The sequence below is a fragment of the Peromyscus californicus genome, unplaced genomic scaffold (genome assembly GCF_007827085.1).
Source record: "Peromyscus californicus insignis strain IS unplaced genomic scaffold, ASM782708v3 Scaffold_5__1_contigs__length_169319896, whole genome shotgun sequence".
NCBI lineage: Eukaryota > Metazoa > Chordata > Mammalia > Rodentia > Cricetidae > Peromyscus > Peromyscus californicus.
In genome coordinates this window covers 22,641,871-22,657,695 of record NW_026294573.1, presented here as the reverse complement: position 1 = coordinate 22,657,695, position 15,825 = coordinate 22,641,871, and the positions used below count along the sequence as shown (strand labels likewise).

Below are 15,825 nucleotides of genomic sequence, written 5' to 3'. Positions count from 1 at the left end.
TTACTAAGACTTTTTTTTTTGGTTCAAAAATTTATTACTAAAATTCCTAGTTCCAGCCTCCAAAGTCAATTGTTACTACCTCTAAAAAAATTAAACGACTTTAAAGATTTTTAAAAATTATGCATGTGTATGTATGTGTGCATGTGCAGGTCAGAGGACAACCATCAGGTATCACCCTCAGAAACACTGTCCACCTCTCTTGAGGCAGGCTCTCTCATTGGCCTGGAGCTTACCAAGAGTAAGGCTGGCCGGCCACCAGGTTCCAGGGATGCTCCTGTGTTCATTCCCCCAGCGCTGGGATTACAAGTATGTACCACCAGCCCAGCACTTTTACATGAGTTAAGGGTATTGCACTTGGGTCCTCACACTTTACAATTATATACATTTCTTTTTCAGTATTTTCCCTACAATATAAAATCTTATGGTTTCTCAGTTTCACTTCTCTTAATACAATTCAAAATAGGGACTTACTGGGGCTGGGGGATGTGGTTCAGTGAGAGTGCTTGTTAGCACTCATATAGCCCTAGGTTTGACCGTCAACACCACCCACAAAAGAACTTCCAAAGACAGTCAATAGAGTCTCATATCTCTCCTTGATAATTGTTCCAGCGTTTGAATACTGGACAATTAGAGGTAGATGAAAAGTTCTTTAAGGTAACAGTCTAAGGAGAGATGATCAAAACTAAGGCTAATAAATCATAGGCTAAGACATTCAGTTTTTTTGTTGTTAAAAAGAGATACATGTTTTTTTTTTTTTTTATGAAGGACATCAGACGAAAAGCAGTCTGATAAATTTAACTTGAAAACAAAGACTCAAATGTTCTTTGTCTAACAATACACACACACACACACACACACACACACACAGAGAGAGAAAACCTCAAAAGTTTGAGTTTCAGGTCACAATAGCTGGAGCCTGAAGATATAAAACAATCTTGTGTTTATTTCCCACCAGGGCAACATTGTATCTAAGAAAAGCATGATGCTAAACAGACCTCCCCACACGTGTGTGAACTTTGGGATTCATCTATTTTTGGCGTTGTGGGAAATAATTTCATTTTGGAAAACAAAAATAAAAACAAAATAAAATGGAATTTTTTTTGGATCAAAATGTGTTTACAAGTTTTTTTTTCTGTAGGCAAGAAAGATCTTAACTAAATAAAACTTTCTTCAAGTCACTATCAAGGAGAAAACAATAGAAAACCCAGGGACTCACGTGACATCTGGACCCTGGGGCTGCTCCTTCCAAAACTCATGAACTAGCCTCTTTTCTTTCCGTTTTTGTAGGACTGACCCATGTGTATTTGCTTTGAGAGCAGAGAGAAAACTAACCCCAAAAGTAACTGCAGCTCCCCACAAAGAGCATTGCTTGCTCAATAAGAAGAAATGTGAGTGTATCTCAGGAACATGAGCTTCCCTGGGGGGATGCCTGTCATAGCTGAGAGCAAGGAGGGTCGTTACCAGCTGAAGAAAAGCATGTACAAGCTCTTGGGCTGAGCAACTGAGACCCATCAGGCTTATGAGAGTGTGACCCAGGTCCTGACTGATGTTAAATCTGTTTTGGCCAAGAACAACTGAACACATTTATGATGTTTAAAAGTACAAACAAGGCAAAACAAAAACAACGAAGAGATGCCATGACAAATATAATTCTGACCCAGCCTGAGCTGAGGCTGCTGATTTGTAGCTCTTCTTGCCTAGCTTCTGATTGGTTTGGAACCTGAGAAAAATACATTTTTCAATAAAACTGATAGTTTCTGAGGGAGCTTTCTCCATCCTTCTTAGCTGGCTTTGTTGGAAACCTGTGGGGGCACAGAATAAAATTAAGATCTCAAAGGGACCTGTTCCAAATAGAATTTGTCATAGACAGTTGCTACAGGTTCTCTCTGGGAGCTGGAGGAGGAGGCGGCAGATCTAAAAATGAACTCGACCTTATTTGTGCCAGAACAAAGCATTAGTGGGGGTGTGATAAGAGAAGGAGGGAAGGGATGCTTAAAAAAAAAAAAGAAAGAAAGAAAAGAAAAAACCTGCCAGAGCGACAGATAACTTAAGAGAAGTTCCTTGGGGGCACTTTTTACAAAAACTAAGGAATGACAGTCAAATTATGTCAGGTTATGTTCAGTCAGGTTAGATAATTTTTGAGGGCTATCATCTTGTGATTTTAGCAGCAATAAAACCAAACACTTTGTTAAATGTAAAATGTTCTCAAAAAGCAGTTAGTAGTTTTAAATTCCAAACACACACTTATTAAGAAATCTCCTCCCAGGGCTCTCAGAAAAAAACACAGCATAACAGGAATTTTTTGAGTCTCAGAAGCCACAACACACCTCGTGGAACACATGACAAATATATGATTGGCACAGCAGGTTCAGGGAATGTGCATTTAGAGTGGGGAGGTGTCACACCAAGAAGTAGTGATCACTGGCATGGTTTGTCCTTCCTAATCTCCAAAGACAAGACCATGCAGGCCTCAGATATGGGCTAAGACAGAGACGTCCCGTTTCCAAGTTTGAAATACTCAAGAGTCTGGTCTTAGAAATATTTTGTTATATGAGACAAATATATGTAAAGCACTTGGCATTGTGTCTATCATTCAATATGCAATTAATGAAGGCCATCCATAATTTTTTATTATTTACATTAAAGTACCTTATATAAGTACCTTATATAGCAGATACTCGAAATATAGTTATCAACAAAAAAATGAAAAAAATGAAATGAGATTAAATAATCTTTATAGGCCAATCAGTAACGACAAATATATATATACATACACATATATATGTATATATGTATATATATATATGCAAAATTTGGCCTTTTTGTTGATTTTTTGTTTTGTTTTGTTTTTGTTGTGAGACTAGGTCTTATGTAGCCCAAACTGGCCTTAAAATATAAAGCTGAGAATGACCTTGACTCCCTGATCTTCCTGTCTCAGCCTCCCAGGTGTGGGGATTAAAGATGTCCCACTGTGCCTGACAAGAGCTCCATTTTTTAAAGTTTCTTCAACCTCTCAGATTGTATATATTGAATACACGGCTCTTCTTTCAGGTCTCAATCAATACTATCTCATGGATACATCAGCGCACACCTGCAATGCCTTCAAGAGGCCAAGGCAAGAAGGCTATTGAACAGGTTACCTTCATAGAGCCCTGGCCTACTCTAGAGCAGACCGCCTGGAGCAAAGCACAGTGTTACCTCTCACAGTCTTCCTTCACAGCTGCACTGTGGCATTGCTCTTCACTCAGTTTTAATCCTCCCCTCAGCTCCCCACTCTGGAAGCTTCCTGCAAGCAGAAACCATGTCTGCTGTTCCCTTCACAGGGAAGTTCAATCCCTGTGAGGAAAGAGTTTATATTCATTTCTTTAGGTTCTGCCTTGAGTTGTTATAGTACATAGTCTTCAATTTCTATACAGGAGTCTGCCTTTCTTTCATAGAGACTAACTCCAATTTCCTTAATTTTTCTCATGGAGTTCTTCTAATCTCCAAATTGGTTTTACATTTCACATCCAGCATATAGCTCCAGACTAGATAAAGTATACAAACTGAGGCAAAAAAATCTGGCCACTGCTGAATGTAATAGGAAAAGAACCTTAGGACTCCTATATGCTACTCTTTCTGAGAAGAAAACTGTCATTAAAAATCATAAAACTCGCCGGGCGGTGGTGGCGCACGTCTTTAATCCCAGCACTCGGGAGGCAGAGCCAGGCGGATCTCTGTGAGTTCGAGGCCAGCCTGGACTACAGAGTGAGTTCCAGGAAAGGCGCAAAGCTACACAGAGAAACCCTGTCTCGAAAAACCAAAAAAAAAAAAAAAATCAATCATAAAACTCCTATGTCAAATCCCAGCTTTACCAACTTACCAGCTCTCTGGCCATGGAGAAAGTACTGACATTTCCTGACTTCAATGTTTTCATTAAAAAAAAAAAAAAAAACACACCACTCACAAGCTTGCTTTTATGGTTAAGCCTACAGTAACCACCCTCAAATGCTGGGCTTGCTTCTTTCTTGTTTCTTCCTTTTCCTTCCAACTTTCTTTAGCAATGTTTTGCTATCTCCAATGGGTAAGCCCTTATCAATCGTGACCACTTTGCCTCTTTTGTTGATACTCTTCTCAGTTCAGGAAAAAAGGAAGAAGAGTGCAAATTTGTTTCTTGGGACATTGAGAGATTATACTCTTGGAAAATTCAAGAAACTTGATATTTGAATGTTCTGAAAGGGGGTAAAACAGCAGAACCATGACAGGGAGAGACAGTTCCAATCATATATTTCTCTAGATAGTATGAGAGATGAAACTCTAAGTTAGGAGAGATGATTGCGTATCTTCATGTTTACCGACATGCAAAAGCACTTTAAACCTAAAAATCTCACATGCAGTGTCATGCAAAACCAAACGCAGCATAGGATGAAGGGGATCAGCAAAGACTGCAGAAGGTTCCAGGCAACCAACTGAAATAAGCTTCAAGTTCATACAAACCTCCAACATTAAATTGCTATGTCTGATATAAATGTTTTCACCATCTAGTCTCTCTCTCTTTTTCTGTGAAAATGAAAGGGGGAAAAACAGAAGCATAAAAAATTAAAATGTTGTTCTTGCGGGGGAACGAACTGCAAATTGGCAAACAAACAAACAAAAAAACCAGTTAAAAGTAAATGTCTGCAATGCAGCATATGCCAACATGAAATGGTCACAGAACTACAAGGACACACAGAGAGCATGGTTACCAGAAAAGAATGGATGACCTTGTTTGCAAACAATGGAAAGCTGTGATGATGTTATTTAAATAGACAGTGCTCCTGGCTTCATAGCTTCTAACATAATAAGCTGTTTTATGTTTGTTTTTGAAATTGAGCTATTTGAATATTACCCATATACATATGATATATATATACACACATATATATCAAAAGCTTTGAACACCATGTATCATGGAGTGGAGAAATGCTGTAAAAAAAAAAAAACTTAGCTTTTTGGAGAGTTTTATACTTATGAATACTGCAATATCTGGATCTCTACAGTGTTCTGTATTTAATCAGGTAACAAGTATATCCAGTAAGAACAGGTTCATCCCACTCTGAGGTGGGAAATAAACACGCAGCAGTTAAACTCACCCTGTTAATTCTGGAAGTTGCTGCTATGATTGCTTTAGTGATAAATGTATATAAAATGATAATGGGTCTAATAGTATGATGCCATTGGGAAAGTTCCTGTAAAGTCTGAACATGAAAGGTAGGTCTGCCCCCTTCACAATATTAAGATACTTCTCTGCTGAAAGCTTACTTTGATAAAGCCTGTCAATAAACAGTCCAAGGTTCTAATGTCTTTGTGTGCATATACGTGTGTGTAAATGCACATCACAACTCCACTGTTTGAAGGTTCCCCACATATCGAAGTAATTCCTGGTGGAGAAAACTCAAGGGCTGGACCACTGTCTTTTTAACACACTAATCAGCACGGGTGAAATGATGGCGTAGTAGTGGGAAAGCAGAAAATGGCTAACCTTCCTCATTCTTATCAGATCTTCAGGCTTTTCTGCAAGCTTCTGTTTTGCCACAATTCAATAAAGAAAAAAAAATAAAATAAAATATTGGCTCATTGAAGTTTGCTTGAACCTTTTATTTATTTTTAAAGAGGAATGGGAGAGAATCAAAAATTGAGGGGTAGAAGGGGAAAGGGGCAAGTGGCCTGTTGGCACAAACCTGTGTTTGGTCACCATTTGAGGTAGGTACTGTGACCTCGGTGTGGGGTTTTTCCACCTACATTTAAGAAATAAAATAGTTAAACGGTTTAGGTTAGCAGCTTCCGTGAATAGCAAACAGCTTCATGAAGCTGGGGGTGAAGTACACTGAAGAAGGACCACCACAGCAGGAAGCTTTACTCCCAGTGCGGACTGTTAGCTCACCATCACAGTTTCAAGGCTGAAGAGGGAATATGGATAGCCAAATTACCAAAAAGGAAAGCTGAGTTAATCATTCTACTGATGAAAAAACATTTTAATACTTATTTACTAAAAAAAAGTACCCACTAAAGCAATAATCTAGCCTTAATACTAAGCCATATGCTCTTGTTTATGACCTAGAAGTATTCTGATGAGAGAGAGAGCGTGGAGGTCAGAAGACAATCTCAGGTGTCAGTTTGCACCTTCTACCTTGCTTAAGACAGGGTTTCTCTTGTCCACTGAGATGTATGTCATATTTTCCTGATTCTACCTCCCTTCTCTCAGTAGGGGTGGATTGAGATTCCAGACACAAGTGTTACTGCATCTGGCTTTTTGTGAGGGTTCTGAGGATTTGAACTCAAGCAAACACTTGATCCACTGAGTCATCTTCCCAGCCCTAGGAGTACTTAAATCATATTTAAGAACAGATTTATAAGTAGAGATATAAATGTGCAATATACATGATAGAAATAGTTTTTATAGTTAAAACACATATAATAAAGCATGTAAGGCACCAAACAGGTAAATACAAAGGAGCCTATTAGTTGTTCAATACATTTAAGGAGATGATTTTACTCTTCACTTTATCGAAAAAGAACATATCAAAATAAATTACACACAAATTGTAACTGATAGATGCAACTACTTCCACGTTGGCTGCAGCATCCAACATTCCAGTCTCCTCTCTAGGAAGCTGGAACCACAGCTTGGCAGACGGGCAAGATTTATGCTTAGTAGTAGCAGAGGAATACTATCCTAGGGATGCCTGTGTATCTTTGGAGTACCTCTAAAAATAACCATCTTACATGCAGAAACTGGAGTAATTATTCAAAAACCCGATTATGATGAGGAAACACAATGGAGTGAGCGCTGCATGCGGTAGCAGCTATTTCAAATTTAGAAACCGAATTGTCTTTTCTAAGGGTTAAATCAGTTTTGTTTTATTACTCAATTTTTATAGAACCTCATCAACTTGTGATTTTTGACATATTCTTTTAACAAAGCAGCATTGCTCTGGAGAACAATGTCACTGTGCTATTTCCCCTAGGTTGAATATAAAAACCATTAGGTAATATCAGACTTTGCTAAACCGCCAAACATATACGCACATCCAACCATGACACTTTCGTTTGTTTGTTTTTCAAGACAGGATTTCTCTGTGAAACAGTTCGGGCTGTCCCGGAACTCACTCTGTAGACCAGGCTGGCCTTGAACTCACAGAGATCCGCCTGCCTCTGCCTCCCAAGTGCTGGGATTAAAGGCGCACGCCACCATCGCCTGGCCCAACCATTACACTTTTAACTACCAGGAGTAATTAACAATTGGGTCATTCTGCTCTAGATCCCAGGGAACAAGTTAATTCACTTGTCTGAGCTTAACTTTTCTTAAGTAATAAAATAAAGAAAATGTCTGTTTTTGGTTGGTTTGTTTGTTTTTGAGACAGAGTTTCACTGTGTAGCCTGGGCTGGCATCCAACTCCATTTCCCAATATCTGGAATTACAGACATGTGCCACCATTCTCAAATTAAAACAGACATAATGCCTTCATAGAAATATATATACTCCGTAAATACTAGTTTAAAATTATTTCATAAAGCTTAAGTTCCTTGTTTAAACAATAACGTCCTTCTGGGTCCTTAGTAATCTAGCAGCAGAAAATGGAGAGCCACCACTTCAGTTTAAGAATTAAAGTAAAAAAGAAGGGAGCAGTGGCACATACCTATAGACCCAGCTACTAGGGAGAACAAGGCAGGAGGATTTTGTGAGTGCAGGAGTTCAAGGCTAGCCTGGGAAACATAGAAAACCCATTTCATTCTGTCAAAGCTCCAAGAGCCAAAGGAACCTATTTGTGAAGTACCTGCATGTTTTATGGGCAAAAGGAGAACTAGTGAGACAGCAGAAGATCAGAGGCATCAGCCATTCAGGAAGACGTAACAGTTTCAACAGCCAACACAGTCGGAAGTGCTAGCTGATATATTCCAACATTAAAAACTAAGCAGGTATTCAAAGGCCACACAGAGCCTGAAGACTAATGTCATGGACACCAGGCTGGTTACAAAAATCAAACACCTACCATTCATTTACTCAAAGGCAGAGAATCTGTATGTACTATTTAACAGTTGTTTTTTTTTTTTTTAAATAACAGCTGTCCACTGTCCTATGTTAAACCAGATATCGGTCTGGCTCCAAAAAAACCAGGCCTGATCTGCATGCTATCTGTATGCAAAAGAGAAGGTGCTTTTCCTAAGGCCTTAACAAAAAGGTCGTTTTTTGTTTGTTTGTTTGTTTTTTCCGTTGTTGTTTGTTTTTTGAGACAGGGTTTCTCTGTGTAAGAGCTCTGGCTGCCCTGTCTCGGAACTCCCTCTGTAGACCAAGCTGGCCTCGAGCCTGCCTCTGTCTCCTGAGTGCTGGGATTAAAGGTGTGCGCCACCACTGCCAGGCAGTGAAAATATCATTTTTATGAAGGCCATTTCTCATAGTCTCTTCACAAGTGAGACCTGCATCTACTTAAACAGACCTAAGCTAGCACTGTGTAGACGTCATTTTAAAAGCTTGTACATATAAAAAAATGAGCAGCCCAGTTATGATTTCTGGGAGATTCGCTAATTAACTGGTTAACTTTTCAGCTCAGTGCAGTGACTATGGGTATACTCAACTCAGCAGCATAACTTCTCCCACACAACAGATCTTCCCCGTATCTAGCTGTGTGCTTTCTAAAAAAACTGGGCTGGAGAGACGGCTCAGCAGTTAACAGCACTGGCTGCCCTTTCAGAGGACCTGGGTTTGATTCTCAGCACCTATATGGTGGCTCACACTGTGACTCTAGTTCCAGGGGATCCATGCCTTCTTCTGACCTCTGAGGGCACAAGACATGCACATGGTACACAGACATAAATTCAAGCAAAACATTCATACACATAAAATAAAAAAGAATCCTAAAAAATTTAGAAAAGATTTAAATAGCTATATAAATGTGCTTTATGCAGTATCTATTCTTTGGAAATCAAATTCTACAAAAACATACAAGAGGTTAACGAGAGATGATTTCTTTTGGAAACAATGAGAAAAGGCAACTATGATGGGAATCTGTAAAATTCTGTTGCTCTGAAAACATCTGTAACTCAGCACGCACACTAGCTGACGTCAGGTTTCTAAGACATACCTTCCACGCTTCTGTGGGCTCAGGCTCAGCCTGCTCAGACGGCTCTTCTTCCCCCTTCACTTCAGCCTTCGCAGCCTCCTTCGGGGTCTTTTTGACGCCCGGCCCTTCTGTGACCTGACTCTGAGCAATGGCTGGTGCAGACGTGGGCCGAGGACTTCGGTCTGTGGACTCAGCAGCTGCTGCTATGTGAGGAAAAGGAGATGGAAGACTAGGTGAAGGCAAGTGCCACTGTTCTGACCTTACGTCACAGAGTGACGCTGTGAATCCTGTATCTATCCTACAGAAGGCAAATACAAATCATTAATGCTTTTTGAGGTAGCTTCTGGCAACAAGACAAAGGCATCCTCAACAGAGAAACTAGAACATCCTAATGTCTGTCTCATAAATGCTGAATTTGGGAGAAGACTGAAAAAAGAAATCAAGGGTTGGGGATTTAGCTCAGTGGTCCTGGGTTTGGTCCTCAGCTTCAGAAAAGAAAAAAATAAAAAATAAAAGTGTGGGCCACTGTGCCCAGAAAAAAAAAAAAAGAAATCAAAACCATTTAATTTATAATCTGTTAGTTAAAAAACAAACTTACAATGAAGGGTAGATTCAGGATGGCTCTCCCAATAAGCCTTTTTGAATTAAGTATCTGTTTATTTTTAGATGGTTTCAGGAACCTAAACATCTAATTTAAGGGGGAAAATGAAGTCTGTTATTTTTGTTTCGTTGTTTTTTGTGAAGTCTTCTGATAGACAGGCACTACTACTGTTTTATGTGTGTGAAGGCAAATCTTTGAGCCAGACATTCTCCTTTAATAAATCATCTGATTAACATTAATTCAAAACTTCTTTCATCCAAAAACAAAGCATCAACTATTTGAGCCCCTCCCCACCTTACCAATGTCTTCCAGCCTGTTCTCTATAGTACTTAAAACACTGGCTCTCAACCAGGGCTTATTTTTCCCCCAGGACACTTCTGACAATGTCTGGAGATGTTTCTGGTTGTCACAACTGGGGTGGAGAGAGAAAGGCGGTGCTGACATCTAGTGCATAGAGGCAAAGGTGGCTGAGGCTGAGAAACACTAGTTAGCAGAGACACCTGCCTAGACCACTTCAGAGAGAATCCACAATACAGGCTGACAATAAAAACCTCTGCACATAATTAATTGCTGCTTGGGTTTGAACTATTTGGCATCTATACTTTAGGTAATTTAGTTCAAAATAGGGATTGAAGCTATAGCTCAGTGACAGACTGCTTGCCTAGCAAGCAGCAGGCCCTGGTTACCCCCAAAATCACAAAATAAAACAAGAAACAGTCATTTTTTTCAGTTTTTAATCTTCATTCTTTTCTTTTAGGGTTTAAAAGAAAATGCCCACACATTTTGTAATAAACCTTACTAACTAGACACTGTCTAAGAAAGTAAGTTTTTTTAAAAATGTGATTTAACTTTTTTTTGTTTGAGGGTCTTCTCTACATAGCCCTGGCTGTTCTAGAACTCAGTATGCAGACCAGGCTGGCCTTGAACTCTCAGAGCTCTGTCTGCCTCTGCCTCCTGAGTGCTGGGATTAAAGGTGTGCACTATCACATCCAGCTTTAATATTTCATTTTAACATTGTATTTAATGTCTATTACCAGTGTGTCTCTGTGTGGAGGTCAGAAAATAACCCATGGGCAATTGATTCTTTCCTTCCACTTGGGATCAGGGATTGAACTCAGGTTCTCAGGCTTGCATACCAAGTGCTTTTACCCACTGAGCCATCTCAGCAGCTCTGACTTAATATTTCAGATAAAGGACCATCATCCTTTCTTATACTGAGACTTTTAGTTTTAATACTCTTTGATGGAAACCTCACAATTTTATTATGTACTTTCTTTCCTCCTCAGACTACTGAACATAATTTATTCTGACACATTTAGATTTATAAACTTTAAAAATGAAGCAAAACAAAGGAATTCTTTAAGCTAGAACAAATTGAAAAATGGCAAGTTACACCTATCTTATACATATGACAAAGAGAGAAATGCTTATTATCCTGAATGATCTCCAGAGAAGGAATTTCTCAGAGGCTGCCTAGCAGAAGAACCGCAGAAACACAGAGCCTATTTCATCTCGAAGTGACAGATCTGTGGCCGCCTGCAAGTCCCCGTTGCTAATGGGTGCTCTCAGCTAGTCAATGCAAGAGTGGCAGATGGCAAAGCAAGCCTAACAAAACAAGGGAAATGACAAAATATTTCTCTCACAGTTGTGTTCAAGCCTCATATTACATGTGTATTCACACCTCCTCTCAAAGAATTGATTCAACTCTGCCTGGAATCACAGAAACATAGCCCTGGCTTTCAACACGTGCTATTTTGCCATATGAATTTGGTTCTAATCCAACACTAATACTGCAGAGCCAAATGATGTATGTCTCCAGCATTCCTACTGTGTATGGGAAAGTAGACACAAATAGAAAAACTAATGGGTAGACACAGAGGTGGCAAGAGTTCAGAAACTGGAAAACACCAGTTGCAGTGAACATCCCTCACTAAGAAAACCAATAAGAAACAGGCAAGATCCGAACCCTGAACATCACATGTGAAGCTCAGCCACACACAGTGGTGCTAGGAAAAGAGACTTGAGTTTCCTCATCTCTAGAATGTGAACAATACTAACTATAGAGGAGAGCTGGGGAAAGAATACTCAACAGATAGAAAAATATTTAATGAACTCTAAATTTCAATAACTTTGATCATACTTCAGTCCTTGTATTTATCTTTTATAGGCTAATATTATCTTAAGAATATGTTGGGCAAAAATTATACACACAGCAGCATATAAGCCAAATGAAGGATACCACTTAGGAGCCCTGGAGAAAGGCAAATTTTCTTCATTTTTGCAGTAAGGAGACTGCAAACTATAGATCACAATAAATATGGTAGGGTTGGTTTAAAAAAAAAAACATAGCTTTATTGGGATATAATTTACATACTGTACAATTTGCTCATTTAAAGTATAATTAAACATTTATTAGTATGTTAGTGATTTGTTTTTAAGATGCTTTGGCCTGGGCTGGGGAGGTGACTCAGCTGGTAACGTGCTCGTGGTGCACCCGAGTTCAGATCCTCAGCACCCTGCACCAGCTAAGTCACATCTGTGAACTCAGTCCTGGGTGGGGGAGCAGATCCTGGAGTTCACTAACCAGCCAACCTACCAAACTGGTAAGCTCCAGGTTCAGTGAGTGACTCTGTCTCAAAATATAGGTGGAATGTGGTCATGGGAGGCACTTGATGTCAACCTCTGGCCTCGATGTGCACTGTACAACATACCCACTGTAGCACTCACTCATGCGCGAGCACACTTTAATTCAGGAACAGAACATAGCTCAATGGCAGAGCACTTGCCTGGCATGCCCAAGGTCCTGGGTTTGATCCTTTGCACCAAGAAAAAGAAAAATGATAACTGTTTTTAGCATTATTATTTCATTTGTTGGCTATTAAGGATTCTGAAGTCTGTATCAAGAACACTTAACTTTAAAAAGTCAATGTCAGACTGGAGAGATGGTTCAGTGGTTAGGAGCTCTGGCTGTTCTTCCAAGGGACCTGGGTTCAATTCCCAGAACCCACATGACAACTCACAACGGTCTGTAACTCCAGTTCCAGGGGATCTGACACCCTCACACAGACAACACGCGGCAGAACACCAATGTACATAAAATAAAAATAAATAAATCATTTAAAAATTTTTTAAAAAGTCAGTGCCTTCCACTTCTGAAGGGTCTGCTCAAAGTGCTGGTGCTGACAACTCACAGAACCACTGATTTCAGTTACCATGCCACTGCTGGCTGACAAGAACAGACGCAGACTTGAAAGAGGTGCTGTTATTTTCTAATTATGTGTATTGATGTGTGTGTGTGTGTGTGTGTGGTGGGGTGTGTGCACATGAGTGCAGATACCTGCAGAGTCCAGAAGAAGGTTTGGAATCCCCCGGAGCTAGAGTTACAGGCAGTTGTAAGCTGCCTGATGTGGGTGCTGGAAACTGAACTTAGATTTTCTGCAATAGTACTACATGCTCTTAACTGCCAAGACATCTCTCCAGCCCTAATTTTTTGTTTTGTTTTGTTTTGGGGACAGGATTTCTCTGTATAACAGCCCTGGCTTCTGTTTTTCCATTGGCAGAACGGCTGCACCTGAATCTACTGCTATTTCAGCCAGTAACTACGGCTCTGCAGTTATGGCCTGCTTCTCAGGCAGAGGTCCAGCAGGACTTTTACATCCCACTGGATCCGCCTCCTGCTGCTGCCACCAAATGCAGTGTTTGACTAAATCTCTATCATTCTATTTATCAATGAGACTCGGGAGTCAGAGGCTGGGGTGGAAACCTGCTAGCTCAGAGAGGTTGAGGAACAACTAGCTGATGTTCCCTCTTTGCAGCGTCTCAAAAAGAGAGCATCCTTCTCCGCCAAACCAAAAAAGCCTGCCATATTCAAAGTCCCTCCCTACTACTTCCTCTGCGACTCTCTATTCTCCCAGACTCCCTCTGGTCTTTATGATTCCTTTTTGTCAAGTAGTTACTGGTTCCACTTCCTGATCCAAGTTTGATTTTATTTAATTAATGTAAACACACACTAGGGGTTCACAGTGTGATGGAATATCCTGCAACATTCCCCCCTTTTATCTAGATAAAAAGGTAAGGTTTTAACTCTTAATGCAGTAAAACTATATACAATAAAAACAATTACCAGGTAAGAATTACATTCACAATATCTAGTCCATTTGTATTTGGCAAATTCAGAGAAAGTATTCTATTATCTATCCTATCTTGGTGAGTCCAAAATTTTATACCTCTAAACCACTTTCTATCATAACTTGTACTACCAACCTAAAAATATCTTTTTAGACCTTAAAACATTTTCTTAGATAAACAACTTAAGCTTTTATGTTTCTCAACCTTATAAACTTTACATCTCTTTTGTAAGTCTCCTGGCTGTCCTAGAACTTACTCTGTAGACCAGGCTGGCTTCAAACTCAGGGATCCAGCTGCCTCTGCCTCCAAGTGCTGGGATTAAAGGTGTGTGTGCACCACCATCACCTGTCCCTAACTATTTTTTAAAGGGAAGTGGGGGGCTGGGAAAATGGTTTGGTGTGTAAATAGCTTGCTGCACAAATGTGAAGACTTGAGTTCAAATTCCTAGAATCTACATGAAGTTGTGCACAACAGTGTGCACCTGTAATCTCTGTGCTCTCAGGAAACAGACAGAATCCCTAGCAGCTCATGTGCCAGCTGGCCTGCTATACACAGTAACAATCTTCTTGTGTCTACACTCACGTTGTTGCATAAGCACATCCACACCCACACGCACCCCCACCCCAATAATAACAGAAGTCAAAACAAAGTAAAAGGAGAGTAAACCCAATAGGAAAAGACTTTAACTGCTTAGAGCAGTGGTTCTCAACCTGTGGGCCCTGACCTTTGACAAACTTCTGTCTCCAACACTATTTATGTTACAATTCATAACAGTAGCAAAATTACAGTTAGGAAGTAGTGTGAGGAAATGTACTAAAGGGTCGCAGAAGGTTGAGAACCACTGGCTTAGAGTAATATCTAGAATATTAAGTACTCAATGAATATTAATTATTAGCAACTTTCATTCTCTCCTTTCTACATAAAAATAGTGAAAGGAGTAAAAAGCACAGTTGGGGCTAGAGGAACAGCTCAGCCTAGTTTTGTTCCCATCACCCACACCGGGCAGCTCACCACTACCTCTAACTCCAGATACAGAGGCTCTAATGCCCTCTTCTGACATCCCAGGGCACCCACACTCATGGTTCCATAACCACACACAAACACACATGTGGTTGATATACTGTGCACCCCAATAAACTTATCTGGGGGTCAGAGAACAGCATAAGCCACATCCAACCTCACCTTGCCAACTTCTCAGCTGATCTTGTTTCTTCAAACTGGAAGCCTCTGAGTCCTCATCCAAAGAGATCTCAGCTGAACTGCTGCTAAAAGCCTAAAAGCTTAAAAAGCCTCTAATTCCTGGTTTTCACACCTTATATACCTTTCTGTTTCTTGCCATCACTTCCTGGGATTAAAGGTGTATGTCACCATGCCTGGCTGTTTCCTAGTGTGGCCTTGAACACACAGAGATCCTGCCTGCTAAGGGATTAAGAGTGTGTGCTGCCTGACTTCTTGCTTACTTAAAATGGCTGGCTTTTTCTCCCTGATCTCCAGGCAAGCTTTATTTATTAACGCACAATTAAAATATCACCACATTTCAGCACAAATATCACCACACACACCTACATATACTTAAAAATAAAATAAATCTTATTTTTAAAGCACACATCACAGAGGACAGTCCTGGCTTCTGTTTCTAGTTCTAAATAGCTTTCTGACTTTGGTAAAGTGCTTAAATTCTAAAGCTAAGTAAGAATGATAAACATCAGTAGACAACCATCTGAAGAAATGAGAAAAAAAATGTTTCAATAAAAATGTAAAGAAAAGTTGTGGCACAGTGGGACGCACATCTTTAATCCCAGCACTCCAGAGGCAGAGGTAGGAGGATCTCAGAGTTTGAGGCAGCCTGGTCTACAAAGCAAGTTCCAGGACAGCTAGGGCTACACAGAGAAACCCTGTCTTGAAAAACAAAAAGAAAAAAAGTAAAGATATGAATTGGGATAGCTTAAAATAAAATACATAACAGGAAAAAAAAAACCTTTAAAGTTGGGTCTAGCTAAGTGATATAGCATTTGA

At 39.9% G+C, this 15,825-nt stretch overlaps 1 protein-coding gene across 24 annotated transcripts in view; it reads right to left on the bottom strand.

The window, feature by feature from the left end:
- Epb41 (erythrocyte membrane protein band 4.1) overlaps nucleotides 1-15,825 on the bottom strand; it is a 163,734-nt gene that overhangs the window by 34,940 nt on the left and 112,969 nt on the right. For 11 of the 24 annotated variants that reach the window (XR_008213912.1, XM_052718221.1, XM_052718214.1 and 8 more), the window contains exons 12-15: nucleotides 9,102-9,283; nucleotides 5,700-5,756; nucleotides 5,501-5,542; nucleotides 4,477-4,539 (exon numbers count right to left, since the gene is read on the bottom strand). Coding sequence is in view for 23 of the 24 variants with exons in the window: in XM_052718221.1 (XP_052574181.1) it covers nucleotides 4,477-4,539; nucleotides 5,501-5,542; nucleotides 5,700-5,756; nucleotides 9,102-9,283 (344 nt within the window). In the remaining variant the exon portion in view is untranslated. The remainder of the gene's footprint in view (nucleotides 1-4,476; nucleotides 4,540-5,500; nucleotides 5,543-5,699; nucleotides 5,757-9,101; nucleotides 9,284-15,825) is intronic. The other 13 variants (XM_052718215.1, XM_052718231.1, XM_052718233.1 and 10 more) reach the window with 7 other exon arrangements.